The following is a 27,956-nucleotide window of genomic DNA, read 5'->3' as shown; positions in this document are numbered from 1 at the left end:
TTTTTTTTTTTTTCAGTCTCAGGAGAGGAGGAAACATTTTGAAGGAAAATCCTGAAAGTGAAGAATAAAAAATACCCGGGAGGTCATATGGAGATGACATTTTTTTTTTTTTTTTTTTGAAAATTACATTTTGACATTATCGTCACCAAAATAATCATAGCGACCAGTTTTGTCATGATATTGCTAACACAAAGTACAGTGAAAGCATGTAATGTTTTATTTTGAATTCAAAACAAATTGTAACAACCAAAATGAACTGTCTTGAATGTGTCTATTTCTAGAAAGTTCTCAAAATCTGAACCAGGCCCCCAATATCGTCTTGCCCAGTTAAATATGGTTCGTAGCACACGGCAAAGGCTTCTGCTATCTTCTTCTCTAGCTGAGTCATCTCAAGTCTTGTTCGTTCTCCGTTTGATGAGTGCTGGGGAAAGTTGGAAGGTCAGGTCAGTGATGGCGGAATAGCTCACTCCTCCGCCTTCTGCACCTGCAGTGTTGGTTCAATTCCCGCTTATTCACTGATTGCGGGATTGTGAGCGTGAACGCTTTTCCGTCCCTACGATTGATTGGCCACCGATCCGGGACGTATGGTGCGACTTTGGTCCCACGTCAGCTGTTGTAGGCTGTCAACTCTCCGTGACCTTCAACATGAGCATAATCACAACAAAAAAATGGATGAATACTAAGGATCAGAAATTTCAGATGACTTATCTGCAAATCATTTAATCCCCAGTGGGTCGTGGAACTCGGGATGCTGTGAGAGCTTGACTTTGAAAGTGAAAGAGTTACTGCTCATTATGGTGATTTTGCCGTGTATCTTGATAAAAGTGCCTGCGATGAGGTCGAGATAATGATGTTCATTAAGCCCCACAGTTTTATCCTCAGTTTCCCCTCCCTCGCTGACCCGCCCCCTTCTCGCAGCCTAATAACGTTTATATGGGGAACTTCATTAGGGGGAAAGGATACTGAAAGCATAAACATCAGCGCCGCTTCATTGTGGGTTGGGGTGGCCTTGCTGTGGTTCTTTCTTGCTGAGGTCGACTGGAAAAGAAAAGGGGGGGGAGGGAACCTATTTGGATGATTTATTAATAAAATGTTGATTTATCTTTGGGGCTTTCTTCTTTTTAAACTTTGCTCTCCCACACATCCAGAACTTTAGCATCTTCGAGCCTCGGTGTTTTGTTGAACACAGCGACCGGTGTGCTGATAGCCTAATGAAGACAAAGCAATGGAAGCTTACCGGTGCTGTGCTTAAGGGAGACAGTGATTCGTCACCACAGGCCCCGATCGTGTAGTATAACTCTGCATTTGCTCATTAGGTTTACACTGCACTTTTTTTTTTTTTTTTTTAAATAATAAGCACAATAGTTTCATAATAAACAGCAGGCCCTTCTATGTTGGATCTGGAAGAGTAAAGAGTATTTCCTAGGTAAGTGCACTTGTGTGACTTGGAGACCTGGAGTCTACGTAGGGTATGAAATGCAAAGGATTCCACCATTTTCAGTTTTTCAAGCAATCTGTCATTGATGCCCTACAGAACCTTTGTCATTCTGACTCATTTCTGTGTGGAATTAATTCATCATGCATTGAACCATTTGAGCCAAAATTAAGTGGAAAAACTTATATAGATAATAAAATTGTATCCTCAACAGTTAACAACCAACATTTATGGGGTTATGTACATTTTCATGAAAACAGTAATTCACATACTGAATAGCATTTTTAAGGATTTGATATGATCCTCCATCCATCCATTTTCTACCGCTTTTCCGGGTCGGGTCGCGAGCGAAGGAGCTTCAGCAGGGATACCCAGACTTCCCTTTCCCCAGCCACTTCTTCCAGCTCTTCCGGAGGGATCCCGAGGCCTTCCCAAGCTAGCCGAGAGACATAGTCTCTCCACCGTGTCCTGGGTCATCCCCGGGGTCTCTTTCCAGTGGGACATGCATATCACCTCCCTGGCGTTACCTGGTTAAACCAAACAAATTATCACGTTGGCACGACTTAAGCATTTCTGAATAGTTTCTAAGAATGATGGTGCCCAAAATAGTAGTGCTATAGCATTTCAACTAGGCACTGGCGAGACCATGTTATGCGGTTGAAACTGAATCAACAGCACCACATTTTGCGATTGACAAAACAATCTAGTAACTGATTCTAATTCCAAATTTACAAGGTCTGAGTTGTAGAGCAGGACTCTGTTGAAGGGACTGTTTGCTCATTCCTTGTCCTTAAGTTTAAACAGAATATTTAATGATGCTGTGTTTGGATCGAAACCGTTGGAATACTATTAACCTATTTATGAAGCCACAGGAACAAGCTACTTTCATATTTAGCATTTCGAAGTTGAGTTTTCAGGGGTGTTTTTGCCAATTCAAACTAGACTTACATGTAATAAACAGCATGCAACATAAGGAGTAAAACAGTTCAATGCTTTAGTAAAGTGGGTGTGATAATTTACCATAACCTCTAAGATTCCTGGCAACATAACTTTTACTTTCAGACCTCGAGGACTGGGAGAGGCGCAGTTTCTGCAGACTTCCCTCCCATGATCCCTCACTGCTTCTCGTGATTTGGTGGTTGAGGCGCGAGGATTTTTTGGCATGTCGAGAACACTTTCAGATAATCCCGTTCGCTAAAGTGTGTCTTCAAGTGAACAGGCGCCAAGATGAATTCACCCTGCAACTATCACAATGATGATCAAATAGCGCGGCTATGAAGTTGATGACGGTATGTCACATAGGAAAAGTTGGGGGGGTTAGCCCGGAGCCGTTCTGGCATCCTTAAAGGAGAAAAGTAAAAGTTCATAAAATGTAAGCATGTGGATCTCTGGGAAATCCATCACTTGTCTCGTACTTGCATTCATTAGCGCTATGAATCAGAACCGCAGGTTTGTACGCAGATGCGCTATGAAAAGAATGAGAATGGTGTCCGTTACTAGCTGGATGTCTCGCTGACACTTCACAGGCCGCGGAGTGAAATGAAGGAGGCACCACTCAAGGGGCTCTCTGTCTTAATCCGTGGACATTATCTCGACACTGTAAGCGGGTCTTGGCTCGTTACCTCGCAGTCGAGAGCCAGTCTGGCAGGGCTGCGAGAGAGAGACGGAGGCAAAACGAGAGAGGGAGGGAGCGCCTCCCCGACCGCTCAGAATGTAATCTCCAGATTAGGGGGGGTGGGGGGTTGGGCGAGACGAATCCCCGCTGCCAGCCTGACCTTGTCGAGGCATTGGAGGACTTGGAGTGAAAGTAAGATTTTGGCATAGGAGTGATCTGAGGAGTTTCCTTCTTCTTTATTTTATCTTTTTGGTCGCGCTTCTCTTTTGAGGGTCACAGCCTTGCCTCTGATTTACAGTAAACGTGTGTGGTCACACTGGCAGCGCTCTTGAGTGGTGTGTGAGGCAAACTGTGTCTGGCGCTGACCGTATTGCCTGCGAGCCTTGGCACACGCCATCCCAACAAACAACAGAAACATGAATGCTCATTTGTCCTAATTTATTAAGACACGGGGAAGGATCGTTTTAAGCAAATACAGTCGGGTGTAGCATTAATGAGGTTATTACAGTTTGCATTCCCCGTAATCTCTCCATATAGAACTCATGCATGACGTCTTTTCCTTTTAAAACAGAGATTGAAAACAGGCACTAAGGATACCACCCACCAAAAAATATCTTATTAAGTGTAATGTGCGTGTTTAAATGTGTACGAATCACGTCGAAGTGATGCAACTATATAACAATGATTTGATTGAACCATCGTATAAAAATGAGGGTTGCCGACTCACCCCTGCCCATTGAGCGATTGGTGGACACCCTGAACAGCAAACCCGGATTGGAATTTGATGCTCCACGTATAATATATTGTAATTTAGCGCATTTAAAAAGGTAGAGGAACAGTTAAAGAAGAAGTGATTTGTTAAAAAGAGTGGACGTGCGAGAGAATAAAAATGAGAATGTAGATATGTATTTTAACGTCTAACACTTGGTTGTTGCCATGTACTAAAAAAAGTACCCAGGTCGCTACAAACCGTTCACTACACACTTGTCTTTTTCATCTACAGGCACATATGAAATTATAAATATAGTTAACTATTGTTAAAAACCATGATATTTGATGTTCCCTATACTGTACTTATATGGCTTGGGGGTGGTGCGGTATGTTGTCTCTCGCTCGTCAAAAATTTGAAAATACATTTTATTTTGCGCACGAATGAAAGCTCACGTGGCTGACTCCACTCGTGAAAATTTCGGGTTAGCAAGCCTCGCACACCGTGCGACGGTTCAGTCGGGTCGAGCCGCGTCGCTCGGCGTCCAGCTGTCAGCCTCGTTTATGCTAAGCACTGTTTTATGGATTCATGCTTGTTTCGCTCCATAGTTGCACCACCTTTAAATTTGTGGCGTCGAATGGATCAGAATATAGACCAAGTTCTTTGTTGTTTGGCCTAGCTGCAAGATTAATAATTCATGGTTAAATAATATGATCAGTTAAGAAATATTATAATTTGTAGTAATAATGTTTTGAAGTTCAATGCTTTAACTGTAATGTGTGTCATAATATTTAGTAGTTAATAATACAAATGTAAGTGACCCTCAAAATACACATTTTCCCAAGTAATTATAATGCATCATATTTATTCTAAATTGTTACTTTAAAAAAAATTCCCTTCCATTAAATTGATTGCTAGCAAAGCATTTGAGACTGCTCAACAGCTCCTCTGCTGGTGATAGCAGAGTAGTGCATTGCTTCAACATGCGATGAGCCCAACAATAGAACTGACACAATCGTCCGGATTTATCATGCCCATCACTTGTTCAAAACTTCAAAAGCTGCACACAAAAGCGAAGATATTGTTTACGATGGATCATAATGCCCATAATTCGGTTCAACAATAACATACTTTATGTCTGTGCTTGTACAAGAGAGCGTATACTTTTTATTTTTTTTCTTCCCTCGAGCGAAATGCTAAGGTATATCTTTTTCTGCGGATAAATAATAAATGCCACATTTCTGCAAAACAATGTAATGAGTCTGTCGGCATCAGACGCACGAGAGAGCAACATATAAACTCTGCGCCCGGTTTCATTTTAGTTTCATTTTTTCCTTACCCGAGACGGTTGCCGGTGCACAAGGTTCAACTCGCTGTCTTCCCATGCTCGACTCCGACGCAGATGCACGTTGCGTTGATGAGGCGTCTCAACGGCATCAACAAAATAACGTGTCGCTTTTGTCACACCGCTTGATTAGAAGTGAAACAACATGGCCGGGAGGTAACGGATGTAACAGGACTTTACCGTCAAAGGCTGTGGGGAAAAAAAAATAGAAAAACACTGTGGCTGCGTTGCTAAATTGAAATGTCAAACATTTTTCTTATTAGTTTAGACCAAAGAGATCATTAATGCTGCTCTAACGCCTGTCAGCGTGTCTTTATTGCCGCTGAAAGGTTTTGGGCGCGAGGCAGACATTCCCGGAAGGCAGCGCACGTAGATAAATACCACACTTAGATGAACGCCACCCTCTCGCTTGAGCCTATGTTGCACAAAACATATGCCATGAAACACTTTTACGTGCCAACTAATTGTAAAGCACCAGTCAGTTCTGCTACGTTGAACAACAATGAAGGCCATATGTGGACTACGTGTCTCCTGATGCTTTCCGAGCACTTATTCACACTTGTATTGTGTATTTGTTCAAAGTGCGACTTCCAAACTGATGTCCCTCTTCCCATGATGAATAACGTGCAGGAATAGGGGCTCATTCGATAGATACTTTTCACATGACGTCATGTTTTGTTTACCACGCCCACTGGACGGCAAAACAACAATACAACTCGCGTGTTTTAGTGACTTTTTTTTGTGAATATTGGCTTGCTTATAAGCGTCTGACGGCCTTTTCATCATGGTATTAATTTCATTGTGTGGCTTATGGTTGGGTTTTGACACTTTAGGCATTTTTTACCTTTTGCTGGGCATTCAGCTAATTTACTGTGGTATTTACAGTGTACAGTCTACATGTGTAGTTCCAGCCTTTAAACAACGGCTTGAGTTCTGTCACAAAGCGCTCACATGACTCACAGTTACCTTGCGCCTTCTCGTGAAACTTATATCTAGCAAATACGGGGTTTGCTTTCGGAGTGAGGTAATCAGAGAATTTTTCGTAATAAGTTTTTAGCAACTTATCTTCGTCATCCCATCCTTTTTCGATGATCCACATCAGGAGGAAACTGCACTTTTCCTCTTCAGCTCTGTTTTTAAGCGGTCCCGTGAGCATGAGCTCGGCGTGTTGCTTCAATCTCCGCCATGCATCTGGTAATTCTTTCGTTTTTTTCTTTCCCGTGAGTCCGTAGTTATGCTTCCGTCACTCTGACACCATGTTATGATATTGCTGTCGTGTTATTGAATAACGCAGATGTGAGTCCGACTGTACTTTTTAATGTGGGTGATATTTATTTCGCTTTTTCCCCCGACAACCTCTCTCGCTCAATTCCTCATCGTCCTGTCTCGTCGCGACCCACTGACGTTGACACAATACTCTCAGCTTCACATGTGGCTTCTTCTTTCTTTATTCCTCATGCCAGCACAAGTGCCTCAATCGCTTTTGGTTACAGTGTTCGTTTGTCAAAGGGCTTTCAAAATAAAAGACCAAGCGATAACCATAGCCCAAACATTACAGTCAACATTTATCGCTTCCTAGCCATGATATGTAGGCACGCTCTTGCCGTCCAAAACAAACAAACACGTGGTCGGTGTGACATCAGTGAAAAGTATTTATTGGCCGTCTGTGAACTTTTGACTTGCGAGGATTTCAATTTATTCATCGGTCCATCTGGGGACGATTTCATAGGCTTTTATTAAATAAATGTAGCCTCACTACTTAGGATTCCAAGAGGCCGATTCATTGAAGGCCTTCGTCGTGCTTAATGCGGCCACATTAGAATATCCCGCGCCCCACAACCCATTTGCAGTCGCGGGAGAATCTCCTAAAAGAAAAAGCAGCACAACAGGTGCATTTTGCTCATGTCGGGGTTTGGATTTCCTCCTTCTGTAAAGCTGTCGGCGAGGTGATGCGCAATTCAGTTATTAAACGACAACGAACTACGGCCGGCGACTCCGGCGAAGCTGCTGTTTGGTTGCAGATTGCACCTGCCGGGCGGGTGAGTCGGAGGTCAACACGGATGCGAAATCTGACTCTCGGCTTAATAAGTCCAAATTTTCTCGCTCGACGAGGAAAAGTGGGCCAAATTGAAGCTGAAGCAATCCCAGCAGCAACACATCAGAGGCCGAGTGTTTTGAGCGCAACACCTCGCGGAGGAAGAAATCTCTCTTGGCATGTTGCTAGGTGATGCATTAATATTAATGTTGTTGTTTTGTTTTTTTTTCCCCTCAGAATGCGTGCGTTCACTCCACCCTAAGGATAAACTGGGGCTCAAAGATATCTCTATCTCCCCGATACCTCAATTATCCTTTATCCTTGGTTAAAAAAAAAAAAAGGCGTATCAAAAAAATTGTAATTACTTCCTGCAATATTAATGTGGCGGGACCTTTATCGATAAATCATAAGCCCCCTTTATTTGCTTCTACTTTTCACTTCTTTGGATTAGCGTAATTGAAAAATGTGCGCGTATGTAGTTCATCCGTCTAAATGTAAAACCTTTAATTTCATCATTCTCATGCTACTCCAGTTATGAAATAAAGATAACATTACACCAACTTTGGCCAATTATTTGAGGAGACTTTCTTATAATAATAATTTTATCAGGTAGTTGAGTTTAATGAAATAATTTTGAAAGTATTAAAAAATATTCTGGTAAGATTACCTTTTTTGTGCCTCTACGTTTGTGCCTCTACGTTTAGTGCCGCTTTTTCTTTTTGGTGTTCCTCTAATACTCCTCTCTCGTTCACCAAAAGTAATAATAACAATTAGAATAATGTCAGGGAGTACTAAAGGTTTGACCTGTCTCTTTTCTAAATCATGTTTGTACTTTATTACAAAAAACAAACCTGAGATGGATTTTGCCCTCCATCTCACCCTTTCCCTTGCCTCGTGAGGATTTTTTTTAATTTTTTAAATTTTCTTTTTCTTGTCGCCTCTCCGCTTTCACAAGTTGCCCTTTCTGCAAAAATCATTTTACCAGCACTCAAAGGCCGCTGTCATCCATCTGATTAAGTGTTCAAGGTTACGACGGTAAATACATCACCGTCTACCCCGGCTACATGAAAAGGTGTCAATGAGCAACCTTTTTATTGTATGTATATATATATATATATATATATATATATATATTTTTTTTTTGCTGTATCTTGTAAGTGCAAGCTTTAGTGTCCACCTCCTTTGGGCAAATAGATTCATGTCTGCTCCAATGAAAAAGGAAGTTAGATTTAGAGTAGCAACGCATCAAATCACAACACATGATCTTTTATAGCGCTTGCATTCTCAACAACCTCACAAAGTGATGCTTACTTACCAAGGAGCGCTTTTGTCTCAAAGAGACGGAAATTGGACGTGCGCTTTGCGCTGCTGAAGGTTATCGCGGCGAAAGTGATTATTTACGGTTGATCTGTGACCTTTCATGAACCACGTGACGAAGACCCCATATTCGGACCTGTCACCATGATTCTTACCCGGCTCACGCGCTGCTTGCATCTCTTCTCTCCTGTTTTCCAGAAATTGAAAAGATTCAGAAAGACGAGGGCAAGGAGGAGGAGAAGTTCATCGACGTCGTCATAAACAAAAACATGAAACTGGGCCAGAAAGTTTTGATACCAGTCAAGCAGTTTCCTAAAGTAAGTCGACTTACATTGACTGCGCGCCGTGTCGCGACATTTATTTTTAGATAATGCAACCTACTCTACTTTGGTTCTCAATTTCTCACAACAACTCCTTTTTTTTTGTTATTGTTGAATGTTAGATGTAAACTATCAAGAGGATATTTTAGCAAGTGCAATTGTATTCAAGATTAATTCCTCCATGACACACACACACACACACACACACACACACACACATCCTACATCTCTATTACACTGACCTTGATCAATGCCACTTTGATGTCTCTCCCCATATTCATTCGTCTATGAATATTTATGAATATATGATTGAGGAGAATTATCTCACAGCAGATTTCATTTTCTTGCCTCTCGCGATGGATTTCTCCTTACACGTGGTAAATAAAAGGCATTTCGGCAGTTTCCTGGAGGCATTTTTCCGCAAACAGTAAGCTATTTTGGTGCACTGCAACGAACCAAAAGGGGCACCGAAAACCGGTAAATTGGAGTCTGAGGTCGAGCCTCACTTTGTGTTGGATGAACGGGATGAATTCCGGTTATTCGGTTGGACAAATAGCGGGGAGACGGCCAGCGCAGTGAAGTCGTGATTTGCACGTCAGGTTAATTGAAGAGTCTGAAGTCCGTCGGTGTGAATTTGGGTGTTGTGAGGGTTTACTGTATTATAATCCTATTATGATAATATATACTCCGGACTCTGGACTGACTGCTCAGCCAACATCCTCATAACCTTGTTTATAATTTGTTCACATTCTCGGTAGTGACTATCATCAAGATTCAGATCATTAATTCCCCGGTAAATAAGATGTACACCCGAGAAGAGCTTGAAATAATTGGACAAAGTAACTGCGAGCACACTGTCTCGTGTTTTCCGTGTATCGGATCTGGCTTCACAGCTTAACGCATTTCCTTTGACACGTTTGATAAGTTGAGCCACTGATACGCTGTTTAGAGCTCCCAACAAGCCACGGGGCGAAGACAAATTCAATTTGTTCTATTTGGCAGGTCGCGATGGCAAAAGTCATTCATCTGAATTGAATTGTTGTGAGGGTTTTTTGTTGTTGTTGTTGTTCTTCTGTTCCCCCTCGTTTGCGCTGCTGAGCATCACCTTTCGGCTTTGGCACTGAAGTGGCGCAACCCTTTCCAAAGGACTATTTCGGAGAGTGTTTCTGTGTGTGTTTTTGTGTCCAAAAGGTGCTCTTTGCTGTCCAGTGTAGTGACAGTTTCTGACTGTCCTAGTACTCCACAAAGTACTCAAACTCTGTGCTTCAGGAGAAGTACTGGTACATAAAAAAAAATCTGGCAAAGGAAGAAGAACTGATTCAACTCCTCCCGTTAGCATTAGCTCATCTTTTGTACAATATACAGGAAAGAATGTGTTCCCATTCCTTTGCTAGCATTATGAAGTGACTTAAAAAAATGCTAAATGAGCTAATGAAAAAAAAAATGCACCTTAATTATGTTTTCTTTCAGATTAGACGGAATTTTTAAATGGCAGAACCTGGTGGTTTTTATGCTTGCCAAATGGCGCAACATATTTGCCTTGAATTATTCTCGGAGCAGACGTCAATTATCTTGAATCAAGACCACGAATGGAGAGTTATACTTCTGGGAATCTGTTGCTGTTGTCGTTAAAAGTTCCTGGTTCGGATTCCTCGATGTTGCTGGGATGCCTGATTTTTCTGTCTTTAAGACCTCTAGAACTCAGTCAATCAAGATCTCAACCGCAGTTCACGGTCGTTAGGTTTGTTTCAATTTTAGGAATACAACAACCGACAGTCTGATCGCAACTTTTGCTTATAGGCACTATGTGATGAAACTCGAAAGTTCTAGGTCGATTTGTTTTGGTTCAAAATCTATTGTTTCAGCCGATCAGTGCTATTTTACCCAACATTCTCTTGTCCCTGTCATTAGGATTCTGATGTCATTTAGACATGAATGTGACTATTTTTTAAGCGTGAATCATTTGTTACACATTTTGACAGATCAAATACAAACTATCCTTTTAAAAAAATAAATTTGGCTTGTCTCCTTGTTATGATTGAAGCCGCATCACGGTGTACTCGTGGTTAGCATGCTGGATCTCTTCGTAAAAGGTGACGCAGGCCCATTAGAGGGCGTACAGAGTCCCGCTGGTTTACTTCCAGTACTGTGCTGTTGTTCCCTGCCTTGAGGAACATGTGATTTATCCCCGGACTTTCCTTCAGTCCTGCTGTCCTCAGCACGACGACTTTGCTCTGGCTCCCTTTGAACGCCTGGCCGAGCGGCGGCAATACATTTGGCGAATGATGAAAAGCTCTCCGCCGCGTATCCACGAAGTCACCGCACACTCGCCACCCCCACCCTCGCTTGTTAATTGCCATTCTTCAGCTTCTTTCGAGTTGATAGTTATAAATAATACCTTCCCTCCGTATTTGTGTTCCATATGCGTTAAAAGAAAGTGGAGGTTCGTATAATTTTAACACACATCCTGTTTCATAGCGACCGCTTCCCAACATAGCATCACAATCCTCTCCCGTAGCGCCATGACATCATACAAGTCCAGACGGGTCACATAATCCCCCATGATACTGATAGCATTAGTCACAGGACAGATTTTTGTAGATGATAACCAGTAGGGATTTATTTGTTTAGAGACCTCATATATTTGGATTGTTTCTACATATAGGAAATGGTATTACTGCTCAAAACATATTGGCTGGTGGCGTGTGGTTTTACCTTGAGTATCTCTTAATACACCAAGGAAATTGAATATACAACACACCCGCTGGACACTCTGCATACACATTCCCAGTTTAATAATGCACATATTGAGTAGATTTAAAAAATGGGCTTATTGTTGATTTACGCCTATGTGGAGGTGTCAATCAAAATAAGCATGAATATTTAATATATTAATATAACACGTGGCGGCAGTTCTGAGGTCCCGGGTTCGATCCCGGCCCCCGTCTGTGTGGAGTTTGCATGTTGTGCCCGTGCCTGCGTGGATTTTCTCCAGGCACTCCGGTTTCCTCCCACATCCCAAAAACACGCAACATTAACTGGACACTCTAAATTGCCCCAAGGTGTGATTGTGAGTGCGGCTGTTTGCCTGGATGTGCCCTGAAATTGGGTGGCAACCAGTTCAGGGTGTACCCCGCCTCCTGCCCGTTGACAGCTGGGATAGGTTCTGGCATGCCCCGTGACTTTTCTGAGGATAAGCGGCAAAGAAAATGGATGAAGACTAATATAACAAGTAATAGCCTTCTGGACATTATGTGAATTTAATGCACACCCGCCATAATTAAAACATACTCTTAAAAAAAAAAAAAGGTTATGGTTAGGGTACTGCCTTTTCAAACTTTTCAAGGAAAATCCTCGTAAAATTCTGCCAATTATTTTTTTATGGAATTAAAACATTGCACATATCATCATGATGGCACCATAATTACAAAACGTTCAGATCCCTTTGACCAATGGAGCCTCCCGTACTTTGTGGGATTTTTTTCCCTCCCCCTTATCGTATCCCTCGGAAGCCTTTTCTATCCATCACGGTCCCCCATAGCTTGACACCATGTCGGATGTTTCAGAAGACTGAAGGTGTGCTAAATTACAACTTCGCCTGTCCGGCCCTGCAAGTCATTGTTCCATCGTGCGATAGCTCAGCGATCACAGCTTGTACCCACGTGGAGGATGATGAATGTGCAGGGGATTGGTTAAACTCTGCACATTCAAAACATTTCCTGGCTCCCTCTCCCCTCTGGAATAATTTTTTTTTTTTTTTAAAAAGAAGGAGAAAAACCGTTCCGTCGTGTTTACTGTGGTCATCTTGTGAGCATGTTTTTGAACACAGTCATTCATAATTCATAATATTCCTGCAGATACAGTACCGTGCACAGACAAAACACATTCGCCGAAAAGCACATCAAAGTCTGCAGACCTCAAGTCTCGAATTAAAATTCAGCACTCTGTGGTACAATTATGGGGCAAACAAACACAAACAACATTGCTGATATAGCTGCAGCTATTTAATATACTATATATTGATATACCGTTTTGTACTTTTGACCTTGAAGCTTCTCTTTCTGATCGACTAATACGGTAACGTACTGCTTCCCTTCTGGTTTCTGCGTGTGTTATGTGTCTTCTGACTAAATTTACATGCTAATTTGCTGTTCATACGTGCTTACTCGCCACTGTAAGGGACTACAGACTTCTGTTAATAATGTAACTGTACCACCGAAGCATTTATTCTGGTGTTTTGCAGCTCTATATTTCACGTCAGCTTAACAGTTAGCATGCTCCGGCTATGTTTTCGCATGCAGCTACTCCTAATCCACTTTTAGCGATAATGATAGTTGTCAGATTTGTATCTTCTTTGCTGCCATAGAACTGTGGAATCGTGACTTACGGTAGCTGAGTCGCTTTTGGCCAGTGCTAAGTTTAAATTAGCGCAGCGGGTGTAGAGTCCGATTAAACCCACCATGTATGATCACGTTAACAGAAATTGCTTTCATTCTAAAAACTTTGAGAAACATGCAGTGGATCAAAAACACCAACCCTGATGGGACGGACGGGGGAGCATCTAACCACGTGTAACTCTACTAGAACTGAAGCTCTGCTCTCAAAAGCAGAAACCAGGAGTTGGTGAAGAACCACAGTGTACAAAAGGGACACAGAGGAAAGGGTGAGGTGAGGTCTTACCTCCTGCCTGATAATTGATGACTTTGACGGTTACGGGAGACGGCGGTACATGTCACCGGCGAAAGGAAATGTGGAATCAGGCAGAAAGGCTTTGGCCACCTTTTGTCGCGCTTTGATCATTCCCGGCTGCGAGTGCAAAAGGGTTTGGCCCTAGTTTGCATTCTTCTTGCTTTGATGGGTTTCTGAAACTAGTGCTGCTTGCCAATGACAAAGCATTTGGGTGTTAGCCGGGGTAGTGACTCAACACTCGGAATATAAAGAGTATAATTCAGCAAACGAATGGTATTTCATCACTAGCATATGAGAAACGGTGACTCAGATATTTCTAATATAACAAAGACCAAACGGTGACAAGATGCGCTTGTTTTATTGCCCATATTGATCCCGCCAAAAAAAGAAAGAAAAGGTTTTATTAGCTTTATTGAAAAGCTTCTGCAGGTTGAAGCCACGTCAAATTGACGCTGACGTCTTTGTGGTTTGTCTCCGGCAAAGAGCCACTTGATTGATCCCCTCACTCTCTGTTTTCTCTTTCCCACAGTTTAACTTTGTCGGCAAACTTCTCGGGCCACGGGGGAACTCGTTAAAGAGGCTACAGGAGGACACCCTCACAAAGATGTCCATTCTGGGCAAAGGGTCCATGCGAGACAAAGACAAGGTGACTCAACTCTCCTCTAAACCCACACGTCAGAATAAAAGGAATCTTGGCGTCAGTAGGTGACCAATTGCCATCTGAAATTGCAGTTTTGGTCCTCCCACGCTAACACAAATCTCCCATACATCCATTTCCATCCATTTTCTTCCATTTATCTGGAATTGGGCTGCGTGATCATCAACTGAACCAGGCAAGCCAAAACATCTCTCTCCCAATTCAATACAACGTTTTAAGACAGTTACTGTATGTTTATTTAAAGGGATAAGACTATCTAAAAACATGATTTCGCATGGCTCATATGGTCTATCTATAATGTGACCTTTCACCTTTTTGGGCGGTTTTGGAATGTATCCACCACAATGAATTTGGACTCACTCGATCATCTTTCCTGATTCTGATTGCGGTCCATTTAAATGAGATAATAGGCTTACCTTTCTGTGCAATGTCCTCCTAATTTTATTTTTATTTTATGTCAACAGACACAATTGCATCATGTGCAATTAAATGATTACGTCAACTGTCACAAGATGAGAACAGAGCCTAATTACGTATTTCTTGGGACTTAAAAGGCATGCATTTTATGAAAAGGAAAAATTGAAAGCAAAATTCTTCTTAACAAGGCCTATTTATCAATGATTATGTAGGTGTCTAAAGAGGGGATATAAATGACTCTGACGGCAGCTCAGAAGGAGGAGGATTGATTGCAGACTTTTGTTAGCCTCGGATAAATCGACCCGGCCAGGCTCGTCGGCGTCTGTGATTTGTCGGCAGCAATGATTCTCGTTATCATACAGCCCATTCTTTCTGATTATGGTGATCAATAGTCTCAGACGATCCAGAAGAGATCCATCACGGAGACTTGCTGACCCGAGCACCCGCACCTGTCTGCACATGCCGCCTGTGCGATTTAAGACCCGAGCAGCTCGGCGCAGCTCGCGGCGGCGAGAAAGTTGCTCCTGTCTTCAGCCTTTTGCTGACTTTTCTGCTTTTGAGTGAGGCAGAATATGTCATCGTAGTTTTCAGGACTTGGATTGCCTGATACTGTGAATGTGGAAGTCAGGCCAGTGTACAGGCAAAACACCCAAAGGCTCTTTGAAGAGGAAGTAAAAATACAGCCGCTTCCCTCCCGCAGACGCTCCCAGTCACGCTCTGAGGCTTCTATTTATATGAGTATTATATTTATATGTCGGTAAAACACATTGCGTTTTGCCTCCGAGCTGCACTTTGTGTGGGAAAGTTTGCACCCCGCGGAGTATGGAAATGTCATTTCACCAAATGACAAATCTGTCAGTCTTTTGACAGGATAAACGTGTACGTCGCACGCCGTGATTCCCCGAGACGCCGTAAAGCGCCGGGATAATTGCTGTAATATTTACTGCTCTTGTCTTGACAACAATGTCGGCGTCGAAGGGCCGAAAGGCACCGAGCCATCGGGATCCGAGCCTGCCCGCCTCGTTATGGCACCTCAACTGTCCTGCCGCTGTCAGGGCGCGATGATGTAGAGGCATCTGTGTTGCGCCCCCCCCCCCCCCCCACTCTTGTTAGCACCGTAATTAACTCATCCATTTTCCTCCCTGGGACTTTCTCTCACAATCCCCACCTAGACCTAAAATGAATTCACTATGCTTCACTTACAGTGAGCCCAGTGTGATTGAATTCTTATTTTAATTGCCAGGGTGTATCCTTTTTTTCTGGGACTGTTGTTTCTTTTTAAAATAATACCATGTTTTACAATGATGAGCACATATATTAGACCATCTGGACAACATGCAGCACCGCAAAGTGTTTTAATGCAGACTTTTAAAGAAATCATTCTGTGATGGAACACATCACTAGAGGTAAACCAAGCAATAATTATTGCTTCTATTTATGCGACCGATAACTTTGAAAAAAATGACAGAAAGTACAAAAGAGCGCTGCCGAATGCCACGTGTTGTCATGAACGCCGCGTTTCCATCGCAACAGAAAACAGATCAGTTTATTTACTGAAAAATGTAATCACATACATTCCAAGCACTCGAACTGTACGTTTGGTTAAACAAACTTTCTAAGGACGAGACTTAGCTACTAATGATGAATACATCTTGAATGCAGGCTACGTTCTCGCTTAATGGACGTAATGCATTGCAAACATCAATGAGGAAAACAATTTTTCACTCTAGAGAAATGACGGATTTATTGACGCTGAGATGCCGGAAATGACCATGTTTCACCACGTTTATTACGAGTAATTGTACCACTCGACTGCTTTTCAAGCCGTTAGTATAGCCTTGGTTTTGGATGCATTTACCTTCTCAGTAAATGTTTGATGCTGTAGTTCCACCGGCATTCCTCACCTGATGCTGAGCTGGCAGCAAAATATAATCCGTCCTATTTTTTTTTTCTTTTTTCCAGAGTCCCTTCGCTTCAATATTTAATTTGAAAGTGGATTTAGCTCAGTTATTCCCTCCCCTCCAGCGTCCACCCCTGTGTTTCCAGGGTGAATCGCTATTCCTAAGAAGATTAGTTGGGAGGAGGGGGAAAGAAAAAAGAAAAATGGAAGATACCGCCAATAGATGTGAGAAAGAGACAGCTGTAATCTGTCGCGGTGAGCCGCTTAGCCGCAGTCGGACGTGGCCGAATCACGGATGACGGTTATCAGCGCTGATAGTGTGGCCTCCGTGGCTGTGGAATCTATTAGAATTTCGTATGCAGATGGCGCATTCATGCATGACGACTTAGATATCACTCGGGTTCAGATTACCACTAGATATAGGCGCAATTCATTGAATCCAGGTACGAAATTGAAGACTGTATCTCGATCTTGTACATCAGGGGTCATGTCTTGGAAGCATTTGGGGTTTAAATGTTTTTCTTTTCTTTCTTTTTTAAAATAAAAGCTCCTTTGAGGATTTCTCTTTTCTTAAAATGTCACAGGCTGTTTAGTTTCTCCAGCGTAGCTTTATATTTTAAAGCAAATGTGCCCAAATGACTCACGCTATCATCACACTGACTCATCTTTTTAAGACGACAATGATTGTTTTTTTTTTTTTTATTCCCCCAAGCTTTTTTAATTTTGTTTTTTCCCCAATGCAAATATCCCAACACATGAAAGGGGGAAAAAGCAGGGCCAGATCCGCGTCCCTCCTCGCACCCTTGCTTCCGCATTCCACACCGGCGGCTCGGTGAAAGCCCATGGAAAAAAAAAAAAAAAAAAATCATCTCATTAACATCCCACAGGCACTCTGAAAAGAATGCTATTTATAATTAGGTGACATCACAGGCATCGGCTCGTTAGGTTCCGAGGAGGGAGAAGGAAAAGGGGACGTAACGACCATCGGAAAGCCCGGGCGATGCCTCTTTTTGGGGAAAAGGGAGAAAGTGGGACACTCTGAACCTGTTGTTTTGTCCTGTGATGTTATCTGAGACTTTTGGGGCTTTTGCTGTCCTATTTTGCGCCATCAACATTATCCCGGCCCGCTTCTGTCGGGGCCTAAGTGGTCCACAGCCTGGCGCTGTTTACATGCCGTCATTTCCCATGGCGCTCTTGAGCAAGGTGCAGCTGCTCTTATTTGTGGGTTTGGTAGGGGCTCTCTCTCTCTCTCTCTCTCTCTCTCTCTCTCTCGCTCTCTCTCTCTCTTTTGTAGTGTGGTAAAACCCATTCAACAACTTCAACATGTAGCTTTTGAACTTCTATGGTGGCAGATGATCAAAAATGAAGTTGTGGAGGGATCGACGCCCGAGTATTGCTCCCCTGAAAGCGTTATTGGTCTCTCGGTGGTGAAAGTTGGATGGAAAGAAAAGTGACATGAAACAAAATGGAACACGGCATATGTTCTTAACAGAGTTACCGCTGCGCTGTCTCAACTGTCAAGTTGATCAACGCCCAAATTGGTTTACGTACGGCAAACACATTCTCGCAATTTAAAAAAGTAGTGTAGTGGAAAATGTACTTTTTCATTGATTATATACAAAAATGTGTATAGGTATTTGTGTGAAAGACTGTACATTGTTTTTCCTGTATTTATCAGGTCGTTATTTGTTTTCGGTTTTTTTTTTGGAGAGTGAGTAGCAGCCACTTGCCTCCTTCACAACTATCGAACTGCATCCCCGGTCGTCATGGTGATAAATGCTGTTGTCTGCCTTGGGCTCGCAGTACAGGGGCGCGGGGTGAGCAGTGGTTTATTTGCACGAGACTGTTTCAAAACAGACTTTTTCCAGAGATGCTGAAAGAAGTTAAAAGGAGGATTTTTTTTCATTGGGATATTTTAACAAAGTATGTAACAGATGTGTTTTTTTTTTTTTTAAGTCAGATTGGAAATGTTTAAATAATGCAAAAGAAATGCATATGCCTCTGTTCACCCTGTTCCCGCCCCCCCCCCCCCCAAAAAAAATACATTTCTTAATCAGAGAATATTTTCTGTTCTGGTGGCATGGTGGCTCAGATGCCCTCACAGTTCTGATGTCCCGGGTTCGATCCCGGCCCCGCCTGTGTGGAGTTTGCATGTTCTCCCCGTGCCTGTGTGGGTTTTCTCCGGACACTCTGGTTTCCTCCCACATCCCAAAAAACATGCAACATTAATTGGACACTCTAAATTGCCTCTAGCTGTGATTGTGAGTGCGGCTGTTTTTTCTCTATGTGCCCTGCGATTGGCTGGCAACCAGTTCAGGTTATACCCTGCCTCCTGCCCGTTGACAGCTGGGATAGGCTCCAGCACTCCCCGTAACCCTCGTGAGGATAAGTAGCTAAAAAAAATGGATGGATGGAGAATACTTTGTTTAATTTTATAACATTTTTTTTCCACATGAGTTGTTTGTTCCTGCGATATAAATATAGAAAAATAAGGTGCAAGCACATGTACAGTACATATGTACATTACATATATCTAATTGATTCTGACCAGTAAGCATTTATTAACACACGGGTTTTTTTGTATTCATTCACTTTGTAGCCAACAGCTTTTGAATCAATATTCAAAGAGGAATGGAACCAAAGATTAGAAGCTACAAAAAAAGTCGGCCAAAGTCTCATTTGAGGAAGCGGCATCTGTGACTGACAGAACAAAAGCGACCAGACGTAACTGACAGCTGCAGTCCACATAATTTTAAGGATGCACATTTACAAGCGCCCCCGAGACATATTTCTTCCAACGGAGCATCATTCCGTTACCGTGTTGCGAAATCCGGGCCGATGGCGCGAGCTGACAGCTAAGTGGCATCCCGTTGAGCCCAAATTTTTTTCACCTCGTCAGGAAGAGGAGCTGCGCCAGAGCGGCGAGACCAAATACCAGCACCTGAACGAAGACCTGCACGTCCTCATCGAGGTGTTCGCCCCGCCGGCTGAGGCCTACGCCAGGATGGGTCACGCCCTGGAGGAGATCAAGAAGTTTCTTATACCAGTATGACGCACACACGTCCACACGATGAAAAATGTGCAACATAACAATGACCTTTTTGGAATTGGGTCCCCATTATCCCAGATGTACACACGCATGGAGGCTGGATCTTCTCACAAGCGCATCTTCCGAGTTTGCCGGGGTGCTGCGCCGGGCTTATTTACTCTCGTGCAATTTATTATAGATGATCTCTGCAATGCTCTCAGCTATACTGATTTACATCTCATTAATTATCTGCAGCAGCTCCCCACCCACTCCCAGCCCGACCGACCGGCCAACAACACCCGTGCCCACGGGGTACCGTGGAATACATTGACACATAAGATACGTGTCAAAATACTCGTAGATACTTAAATGCTTTTGTAAATGTATTCCAGTGTAGTGACCTATGCAGGATTTATATTGTTTCACGAACAGCGGCGCTGTAAAGTACATTTATTCAATGTTCCTGGAGCTGGTGTACCCCCGAGGTAAATATATAAAATCTGTGTGTGTGTACAGGATTACAACGATGAGATCAGACAGGCCCAGCTGCAGGAGCTCACCTACCTGAACGGAGGCTCGGAGGATGCCAAGGTGCCAGCGGTCAGGGGCAAGTCAGCCGCCCGTGCAAGAGGGACACCTGTTCCAGGACCCCCCAGGTAGCCTCATTCCAATTCTTTTATCTCTATGTTTGTGTGCGTTTGCTCAAGTGGGATCATTTACTATTAAGAAGCCACTGAGACGGCGTTTTCCTGTAATTGGATACCACATAGGAGCTTGTTGTACTTTCACAGTTAATGGTTAAGTCATTTCAAGCTGCAATCTCAGCAGTTTGCATCAAAACATATGGATGTGTTGCACAGAAATTGGGCAACACCTCAAGATGAATATTTGACTTTTTATTGATTGATTGATTCTTGATTTCCATTACATGTGGAAAAAGTCTACAGTCCATCTGCAGTATTAAATATTGCCCGCTAATCAAAGTAAGTCATGGGCCATCGGTACAAGTTCAAATTAAAGATGAATCAAGAAGAAATGTATTGATGCAAATGTTTTTTCCCCCTGTTTATCATGTAGAAATATTCACAAATAGCAGGCCTATCACGATATTTAATCTTATAAGCGCTTGCACTTTTGCAATGGAAATATTAGCATAAAAGCCTTTCAATGCAAGTGATCTTCGGGGGCCGGCTTTCTTCTCTCCCGTCCCTCTGAGCTTGCAGAGTCCCAGCTCCTTTGAGACTTCACACAAAATAAAAATACTGTTGGCCATTCCAAGACTTTGAAAAAAAACCCACAAAGTGTGTATTTGTTTATTTTATTTATTTTTTTCCCGTAAAAAGCAAGCCACACATCTAAGGATACACACATGGGTTGTTTACATTGCTCTGAGTTTGGATATAATTGGCTAGATTTTAACATAAGCTGTAATTATTAACTACTGTACCTAATTTTGGTGTAATAAATACACTATACAAGATAGAAGTTGAGCAGTTTTGTAGGCCAAGATGGTTTGTATTTACGATGGAATATTTTTTTTTCAGCTTTGAATTCAGGGAGCCTGGATTTTAAAATTAAAAAAAATAAATACAAAGGATGTTCGGGTAAATGCTTGCCCCTCGACCTCACTCTTTAACCTCCTCCGTGTCAGCCTGTTTTCCCACCGTCTCCAATAGTCTACAGAAACTGAGATTTGACTGAACCGCTGTGCACACGGAATGGAAAATATAGAAAGCAAATGACCCCCAGAGGCACCTTTCATTGTTTTTTTTTTTTTTTGCTGTCGCTTCACATCATTTTGACTCGCCCTCAAAGAAAACCCAGCCGGCGTGATAAAAGCTCTACAAACATTTTGAACAAAACGCAAGGTCATTCTGCCTTTGATTGCAAACACGCGGCAGATGCAACCTTTTGTGGCGATTCATTGAGATGACTGCCGCGGTCCAAATGTCAGGGCCTCTTCAATATTTCACGGCTTGACGGTGTGTATATGTATTTGAGCAGTGAAGATTGATAGAAGGCTGATACAAGCTGGGGGCATCCTTCGAACATGCTAAATTAATGGAGTTTATCGTAATGGCTGTGATTCGTTGACGTCATATATTGATGATATACGATAGTTTTAGTGTAACAGTATGCTAAAGTGCCCCACCCCACAGACATCCATTTTCCTCAAGTAGTCGACCACGTTGTGCTCTGGAATGCAAAAATTTGCTTAGCGATATTCCGCGCTTTCGGCTAAAGCTGGCGTCTGTGTGCCACGTCAGGAGTCGAGGAGGAGTGCCCCCTTTGCATGCGGCCGTGCCCAGGGGAGCGGCACCCAGAGGAGCTCCGCCAAGCCGCACGGCGTCTGCCAGGGGAAGGGGGGTGCAGCGAGCCAGGGGAGCCCCCCCAGCCACCGGATACCGACCGGCTCCACCCATTGTACAGGACACTTACGACGAATACGTAAGTGAGCCTTGCGCCTATATCTATATGAGTATGTTTTTAGTCCTGATTTAGTCTCATAAGGTATGAGATCTGAAGAGTGATTACGACATCAGCTGCACAAATTTTCGACTAGGATTTATTTTTTAATATAGTCAGTTATTTTTTAATATAGTCAGTCCTTGCTTTTCACAAGTTAGTGACCGAGACTGTGGTCCCGCTACTTTAAATATGTGAAGATTAGCTTCAATGACTACAGAGCTCGTGCACGTGACGTCACCATTTTCACGGCGCCATATTGCCGGTCAAACGCAGCTGCTCGACATTGTGGGAGACATTGAACCGCGGGAGAATATTCTGTATACCCGAGACGTGTTGCGCTGTTGGTTGTCACAACAGACGAGACAGATATTCAAAAAGATCGTTCTGCAGCATTGAAGCTGAAAAGACCAGAAAAGATAGATAGTAATTAAACGTGATGGCTGGTGCCCAACAAAATACACACGCCTGTGTCGCGATCACTTCTTTTCAGGTAGGAATTATTCTTTATCTCAAATTATTATTATAATGCCAAATTGACTCATTTGAGAACAATGCGTATTTATAAAAGAAAAAAATAAGTCTGTCGCAGAGAGTTTTAGAGGTGTGTGCGCGTGTGTGGCCGCAATACGATTCCGTGTATGGAGGAGCCGACTCCCCGTCCTCTTTTTTTTTTTTTTTTCCAACCGTAGTTAATGAATGCGGTTTGTGTAAAACCAGGGGTCATTTATTTAAATATTCGTATTAGTATTAGTATAGTACTGGCTCCATCACTATGTGGGATTTATCGTTGATTGAGAACAGATCCAGCAACAAAGTGTTTGTATGCGTCCAGTCTTTTCTCCGCTTTCAAACTTTTTCGTGGAAATCTCGACGACTTACTCACCAGATCCATGTGTGGATCCAGTTGTCCGAGACAAGCGGAAGCGGGTTAACAGTCCACTTTCTTATCGGTGAAAACCTTGACTTCGGAATTAAATATGGGTCCTCTATGCCAAGTGTCTCTCATTTTTCCACGTACCTTCCTTTATTATCATCTCAACGTTTAATGGTATCAGACAAGATTTTGGGCATTGTGCTATAAGACATATTTTCTTTTCGTCTCAACGGGCTTAGCATTGCACAATGCTGTGTTTGATTTCGGTGATGTACTTTTATAGCCAAAGATAACAAAACTCACCACAACTGGCTAATTTTCTAATAAGACAGTGTCACCTTGTTGGCCGAACATTTAGTGGCTCCACAGATGCTTATCGTCGATGTAGTTGGCAGTTAATCGACTAGTTGTGGCTAGTCAGTTCTCAGAACTGTGAGACAGATGTGCTAACCGGAAAGCCACCGTGCCTGCTTCAGTTATGATAAAAAAAAAAAAAAAATGTCTGGATTTCAGAATTAGCTAGAGTTGACAGTAATTACGTTAAACAATAATAATTGAAAGAATATTTTGTCACCTGACTCTGAATTATTTAAATAAATCCAAATAAACCATTACATATAAAATATTATGACTTTGGTTGCTTCTCCTTCAGACCATGAACAGGATAAGCTGAATTGAAAATGAGTTGTTCCATTATATTATAGGGTGAAGTTATTGATATGAGGGTACATTTGTTGCCTGGACAGTAAAAAAAAAAAAAAGGGGCGGGGGGGGAGTTGTGGCTGTGACATCTAAGAGAGATTAATTGACAGCTGTAGTGCATTTGCCAAAAAAAAGTCCGGTGTCACTTTGTCAAGGTGAAGTCCGCCATCTCCTGCATCAGCATCACAATATTTAAGAAATGCAAGAGTGGCGTTGGCCCGACTTGGGGTGTTGCCGCAGTGGCTCCCCGCATAAGCACATGTGACAGGTTTATTCAGCGGGTTGCAATTCAAATGCGAGGATGTCGAGGGGACGGCTCCCGGGCCAGCTGTTTCCCATCATTGTCAGCGTTGTAAACCGGGTCCCCCCCCCCCCCCCCCGACACCGACACCTGTGTATCTGCTCGGAGACGGGGAAAAAGAAACGATCCCGGCATCTGGCAGATGATAAATCTAAGCGCATCACAGCAAATTAGAGGCGGAATGAGTTGCTCCGTGTTATCGGAATACATCACCGTCGCAGGACAAGCGTTTCCCATCAGGTGCTAACAAAACCCCCTTTTGTAATCATCAGCGACATGACAAAGTGATGTTTCCGGTTTGCTCACGGTTTAACGTGCGCTCCTTCACACACTTGCAAAAGACTTCCCAGCTGCTCTTTTTTTTTTTTTTTGATTGAAGAAGATAAACTATCCATTTTTTTCCAGGATTTAAAATCGTTTCTGTGGGTCATGTGACACACGCATTTTAGTTGCCAGCCTATGAAAAGCTATTTGAGCATTAATTATGGTGCATCTGCTAATGTACTAATATGTGTTTTGTCCTCACTAGTAAGAGAATTCAGGGCACTAGTATAAGCATGAGGACATACTAGTAGAACAAATGTATGCTACTTATATGCATTTAAATCTTGCTACTGAACTGATGTGGTGTACTTGTAACACTACTGGGCCCAACTAGTAGCCATTGATAGCCTTCAAGGATCCGTTAATGGTTTTGCTTCACTAGTAACATGGAGTTGTCCTACTAGTGTTCTCAGGTTGCCCATTATATATTATACAGTATTGGAAAATCTTAACTCATATGACACACTCATTCTATTAGTGTGCCCGAATCATTCTACCAGCCACTAAAGAGACATTATACAATTGTACTCATTAACTTCTAGTGCATCACAAGTACTGTAATACTAGTAAGGCAAAGTCATTTTACTATAATATGCCCGTCACTCCCCACTCGGCTCCCTCCTGGGCATTTGTTGTGAAAATGTATAGCGTCGATGGAAAATTGATTCTTCCTGTTCCTCAAAGGATCGTGTTTTGCATAATCCCCAGATGTCGAAGATTGTGTTTCTGCAGGGGAACCCCATTATGAAATTACTTAAAATTCAATTGCCCCTGCACGGAACGCCGTGATGCCGTCGCCCACTCTTTGTGGCTCCATCAATCTGAAACCCTCGCGGTGACGGCTGCAAAGAATACCGAACGGGGTGAAATATTAATTTCAGAAAGCGGTCGTATGGACAGGAGAATAGTTAAATATAGTAAAGTGAAGCAAGTAATACCAAAAATTTGACTGTGAACACGGCTCTGCGGATTCCAATGGCGGGACACCTAATGTTCTTGCGCATTGGTGTTGCTTATTCAATTTCAATACCAATTCACACACACACACACACACACACGCACATAAGCAGTATTTTCCTCATGTCCCCCAGGCCCAGTTGCACATGTTCAGCCCTGTTGAGAGCCAAACAGCACTAATTGCATCCTGTTCAACTGCGCCCCTTTGTCATTTTATTCCTCTCTTCATTTTTTTTTTCACCTCCTCGCTCGCCTTCCCTCATGCTCGTTTACTTTACCCTGGATGAACGAAGACGTGAACGGGCGGACAGGCGAGTATTTTGATGCTCGGACGGGTGGACAGGCGGGCTTACGGCTGGCTCGTTGAACAGATGGATGAGTGAGGGAGTGCATGTAGATATAAAATAAATGTGCAAATAAATGCACATACAGATGGATGATTGGAGCAACTGATGGACACCTAGGTGGGCGGATGATGGCTTAAACTCCTCCGCATTTGCTCATTCTATTCCACCGCTGCAGCACGGAGGTCATCCACTGGTCAATGTGAGCAAAATGTTACATTTTGATCTAAAATGCCTCCCAGTGTAGGTGTGCAATCGAACGGCGGCCTGTATGGGTGTAATTGATGGGCTGGTGGCCCGTCCCGGATGTACGGCGGCCTGGAGGTGAGGCAGTGGCAGCGCTATTCCATTTCATCTTTTCAGCGTGTGGGGATTTCTGCGGGGCTATTTCATTAATGGCCTGAGCTTCCTCGGAAGTGCAGAGCAGATGTGAATAAGCTTTTGATTCAGATACGACTCAGCCAAGACTTAAAAAAAAAAAAAAAAAAAAAGAAGAGATAACTCAGAGAGAGCAGGGACATTTGTCACAAAATAAGTTTTACTGACGCATATGAGTTTATAATAGGTTTACTTACATATATGTGAGACACGAGGGCACCCGTTATCTGCTATTTTGAGTATTAATATTGCATGGGCTTTTGTGAAACTATCATATTTCTGGTTGTGCACTTTGGTTGATCAAGGTGCTAAAACTGTAATACTTAGTTCAAGCCTACTAGCGCAGCTGAACTTTATTCGAGATTGATAAAAGGCATTTGAAATGGTGGCAGGTGTGTTCTGACACTATTTGAACATTTGTCCAAACTTGTGCAACAAAGTTTTCTTAGTTACATTTGAACAGGGTAAAATACTTCCCATTATTTTCTAATATTCATTTGTGCAAAGAACCGCCATCCTGTTTTGAAGTCTTACACCAAATAGACACCTGGTACTCTCTTGCCCCGTCTGCCACTCGATCCAAGTGCGTGTTCTTAAAAATTAAGTCGTGCCTTGCGCGCCGAGAACATATCGATGACGTTTTTTATCTGCTGCGGTGCTGTCGTGGAGCACAGCGGAGCAGCTGCGATAGCGCTGTGGTAACACGCAGAAGCGGGGGCCTTTGTTCGTCTTGAGTGGCCTCAGAGAGCCCCCCCCCCCCCTTATCTTTTAACTACACGCCTCTCAGCCGTCCTTTGGCATACAAATGAAAGAGTCACTTAGGGAGCGCTATCTGCCTCCCTTTTGCTGTCTCTGGCCCCATCCAATAATTGCCCCCCTCTACCCCCTTCCACCAGCATCCCCCGCCCGCAACCATTCACTGTCACACTAATCCTGTCTTGTGTTCGGGGGCACAGCAGTGTTGCAGGCGTGTTGCGCTATTGTGCTCGCCAAGATATTTCGACTAAAGCGGGATATCAGATATCTCAATAGCTTCACTCGCTGTTATTTCCTCTGCCTTATTTCAAACAATTTTCCTCGTGTTTGACACTGAAGAAAGGAATCCTCTGACAATGTGATTTATCCGCCAACCTTACCTCCCGCTTGTAAAGGGAACATAGTGCGCTAATAAATGACAATAACGCGGTTAAAGGTGAAAATGGTCCTACAATTGTAGCGCATCATCCAAGAATCGGTTCATGCTGTCAGTGCCTTGCATTACAAAGATGTAATGGAAATATATCTGATAGGACGATAATAATGTGAGACTGGACACGTCTGTGCAATGTATCACGAGTCAGGACAAGCTCTGCGAATCGGAAGACGTTTTGTTACGTACGCCGCAACCTGCTCCATACAACAATATTCATGATGAATTGCTGATACGATCTAAGTTTGATGCCATGCTGCTAGCCCCGCGTCAGTTCCGTGAGCTGTATGACTTTTCCCCTCGTCGAAAATGGCGGCTGGCTCTTTAGGAATTTTCGGTACAGGAAGGATGGAAAAAAATGCTAGCGAAGAGTAACTCCTAAAGAACGCAATACTTCTGATACGATATCAGATTTATGACAGCGCCACCCATTGCTCTTGGACAAATTCAAGATAGCGTTAAGATTTTTGCAGCCAACCACCAGATTTAGTCTCTACAATTGGTGGGGGAAAGAAAAAATGCAACAGACTTTGTACAGAGGAAAAAACAATTCCAAAAGGGCCTTTGGTGTCTCCCAGTGTTTATTATGGTAATTCACTATTATCACATTTGTTGTCAGAAGTGAGGATCCAAGAATTCCCCATCCAGGTGTTTTTGCGGGAGTTATAGGGGACTGTGCACCTGTTCCTGGCGCTTATCTTGGGAGTTGAGAAGGGAGGACCAGCATTTTATGGCCACTTACTCTGAAATAGGTCATCACACAATGTTTTGTGCACATTGACCTATTTGAAATATGCATTGACGAAAACCTCCTGAACGCGCCAGTTAGTCAATCCCACACACAGACTTCACCTTGAAGCATCTGAAACTACTTGCTACCTCAACCAGGATGCAATTAACGACATCATTATAAACAGTTGACACTTGCATTGTTTAACGCTTTTTTGTTG

General features: G+C 43.0%; 1 protein-coding gene and 1 long non-coding RNA gene across 2 annotated transcripts in view; one reads left to right on the top strand and one right to left on the bottom strand.

Annotated features, from left to right (window-relative positions):
- The window catches only part of khdrbs3 (KH domain containing, RNA binding, signal transduction associated 3), a 72,250-nt gene that overhangs the window by 27,549 nt on the left and 16,745 nt on the right, over positions 1-27,956 (top strand). The window contains exons 2-6 of the mRNA XM_061815307.1: positions 8,655-8,773; positions 13,995-14,111; positions 19,340-19,486; positions 19,985-20,124; positions 21,736-21,916. Of these exons, the coding sequence (XP_061671291.1) occupies positions 8,655-8,773; positions 13,995-14,111; positions 19,340-19,486; positions 19,985-20,124; positions 21,736-21,916 (704 nt within the window). The remainder of the gene's footprint in view (positions 1-8,654; positions 8,774-13,994; positions 14,112-19,339; positions 19,487-19,984; positions 20,125-21,735; positions 21,917-27,956) is intronic.
- On the bottom strand, positions 42-13,606 carry LOC133498464 (uncharacterized). The gene is made up of 5 exons (XR_009794321.1): positions 13,457-13,606; positions 8,455-8,643; positions 5,099-5,293; positions 1,708-1,962; positions 42-638 (listed from the first exon to the last, which is right to left on the bottom strand). It is a non-coding gene; the product is annotated as an uncharacterized LOC133498464 (long non-coding RNA).

The sequence above is a fragment of the Syngnathoides biaculeatus genome, chromosome 1 (genome assembly GCF_019802595.1).
Source record: "Syngnathoides biaculeatus isolate LvHL_M chromosome 1, ASM1980259v1, whole genome shotgun sequence".
Lineage (NCBI taxonomy): Eukaryota > Metazoa > Chordata > Actinopteri > Syngnathiformes > Syngnathidae > Syngnathoides > Syngnathoides biaculeatus.
Note: the sequence above shows the minus strand (reverse complement) of the source record. Positions and strands in the feature narration are given on the sequence as shown.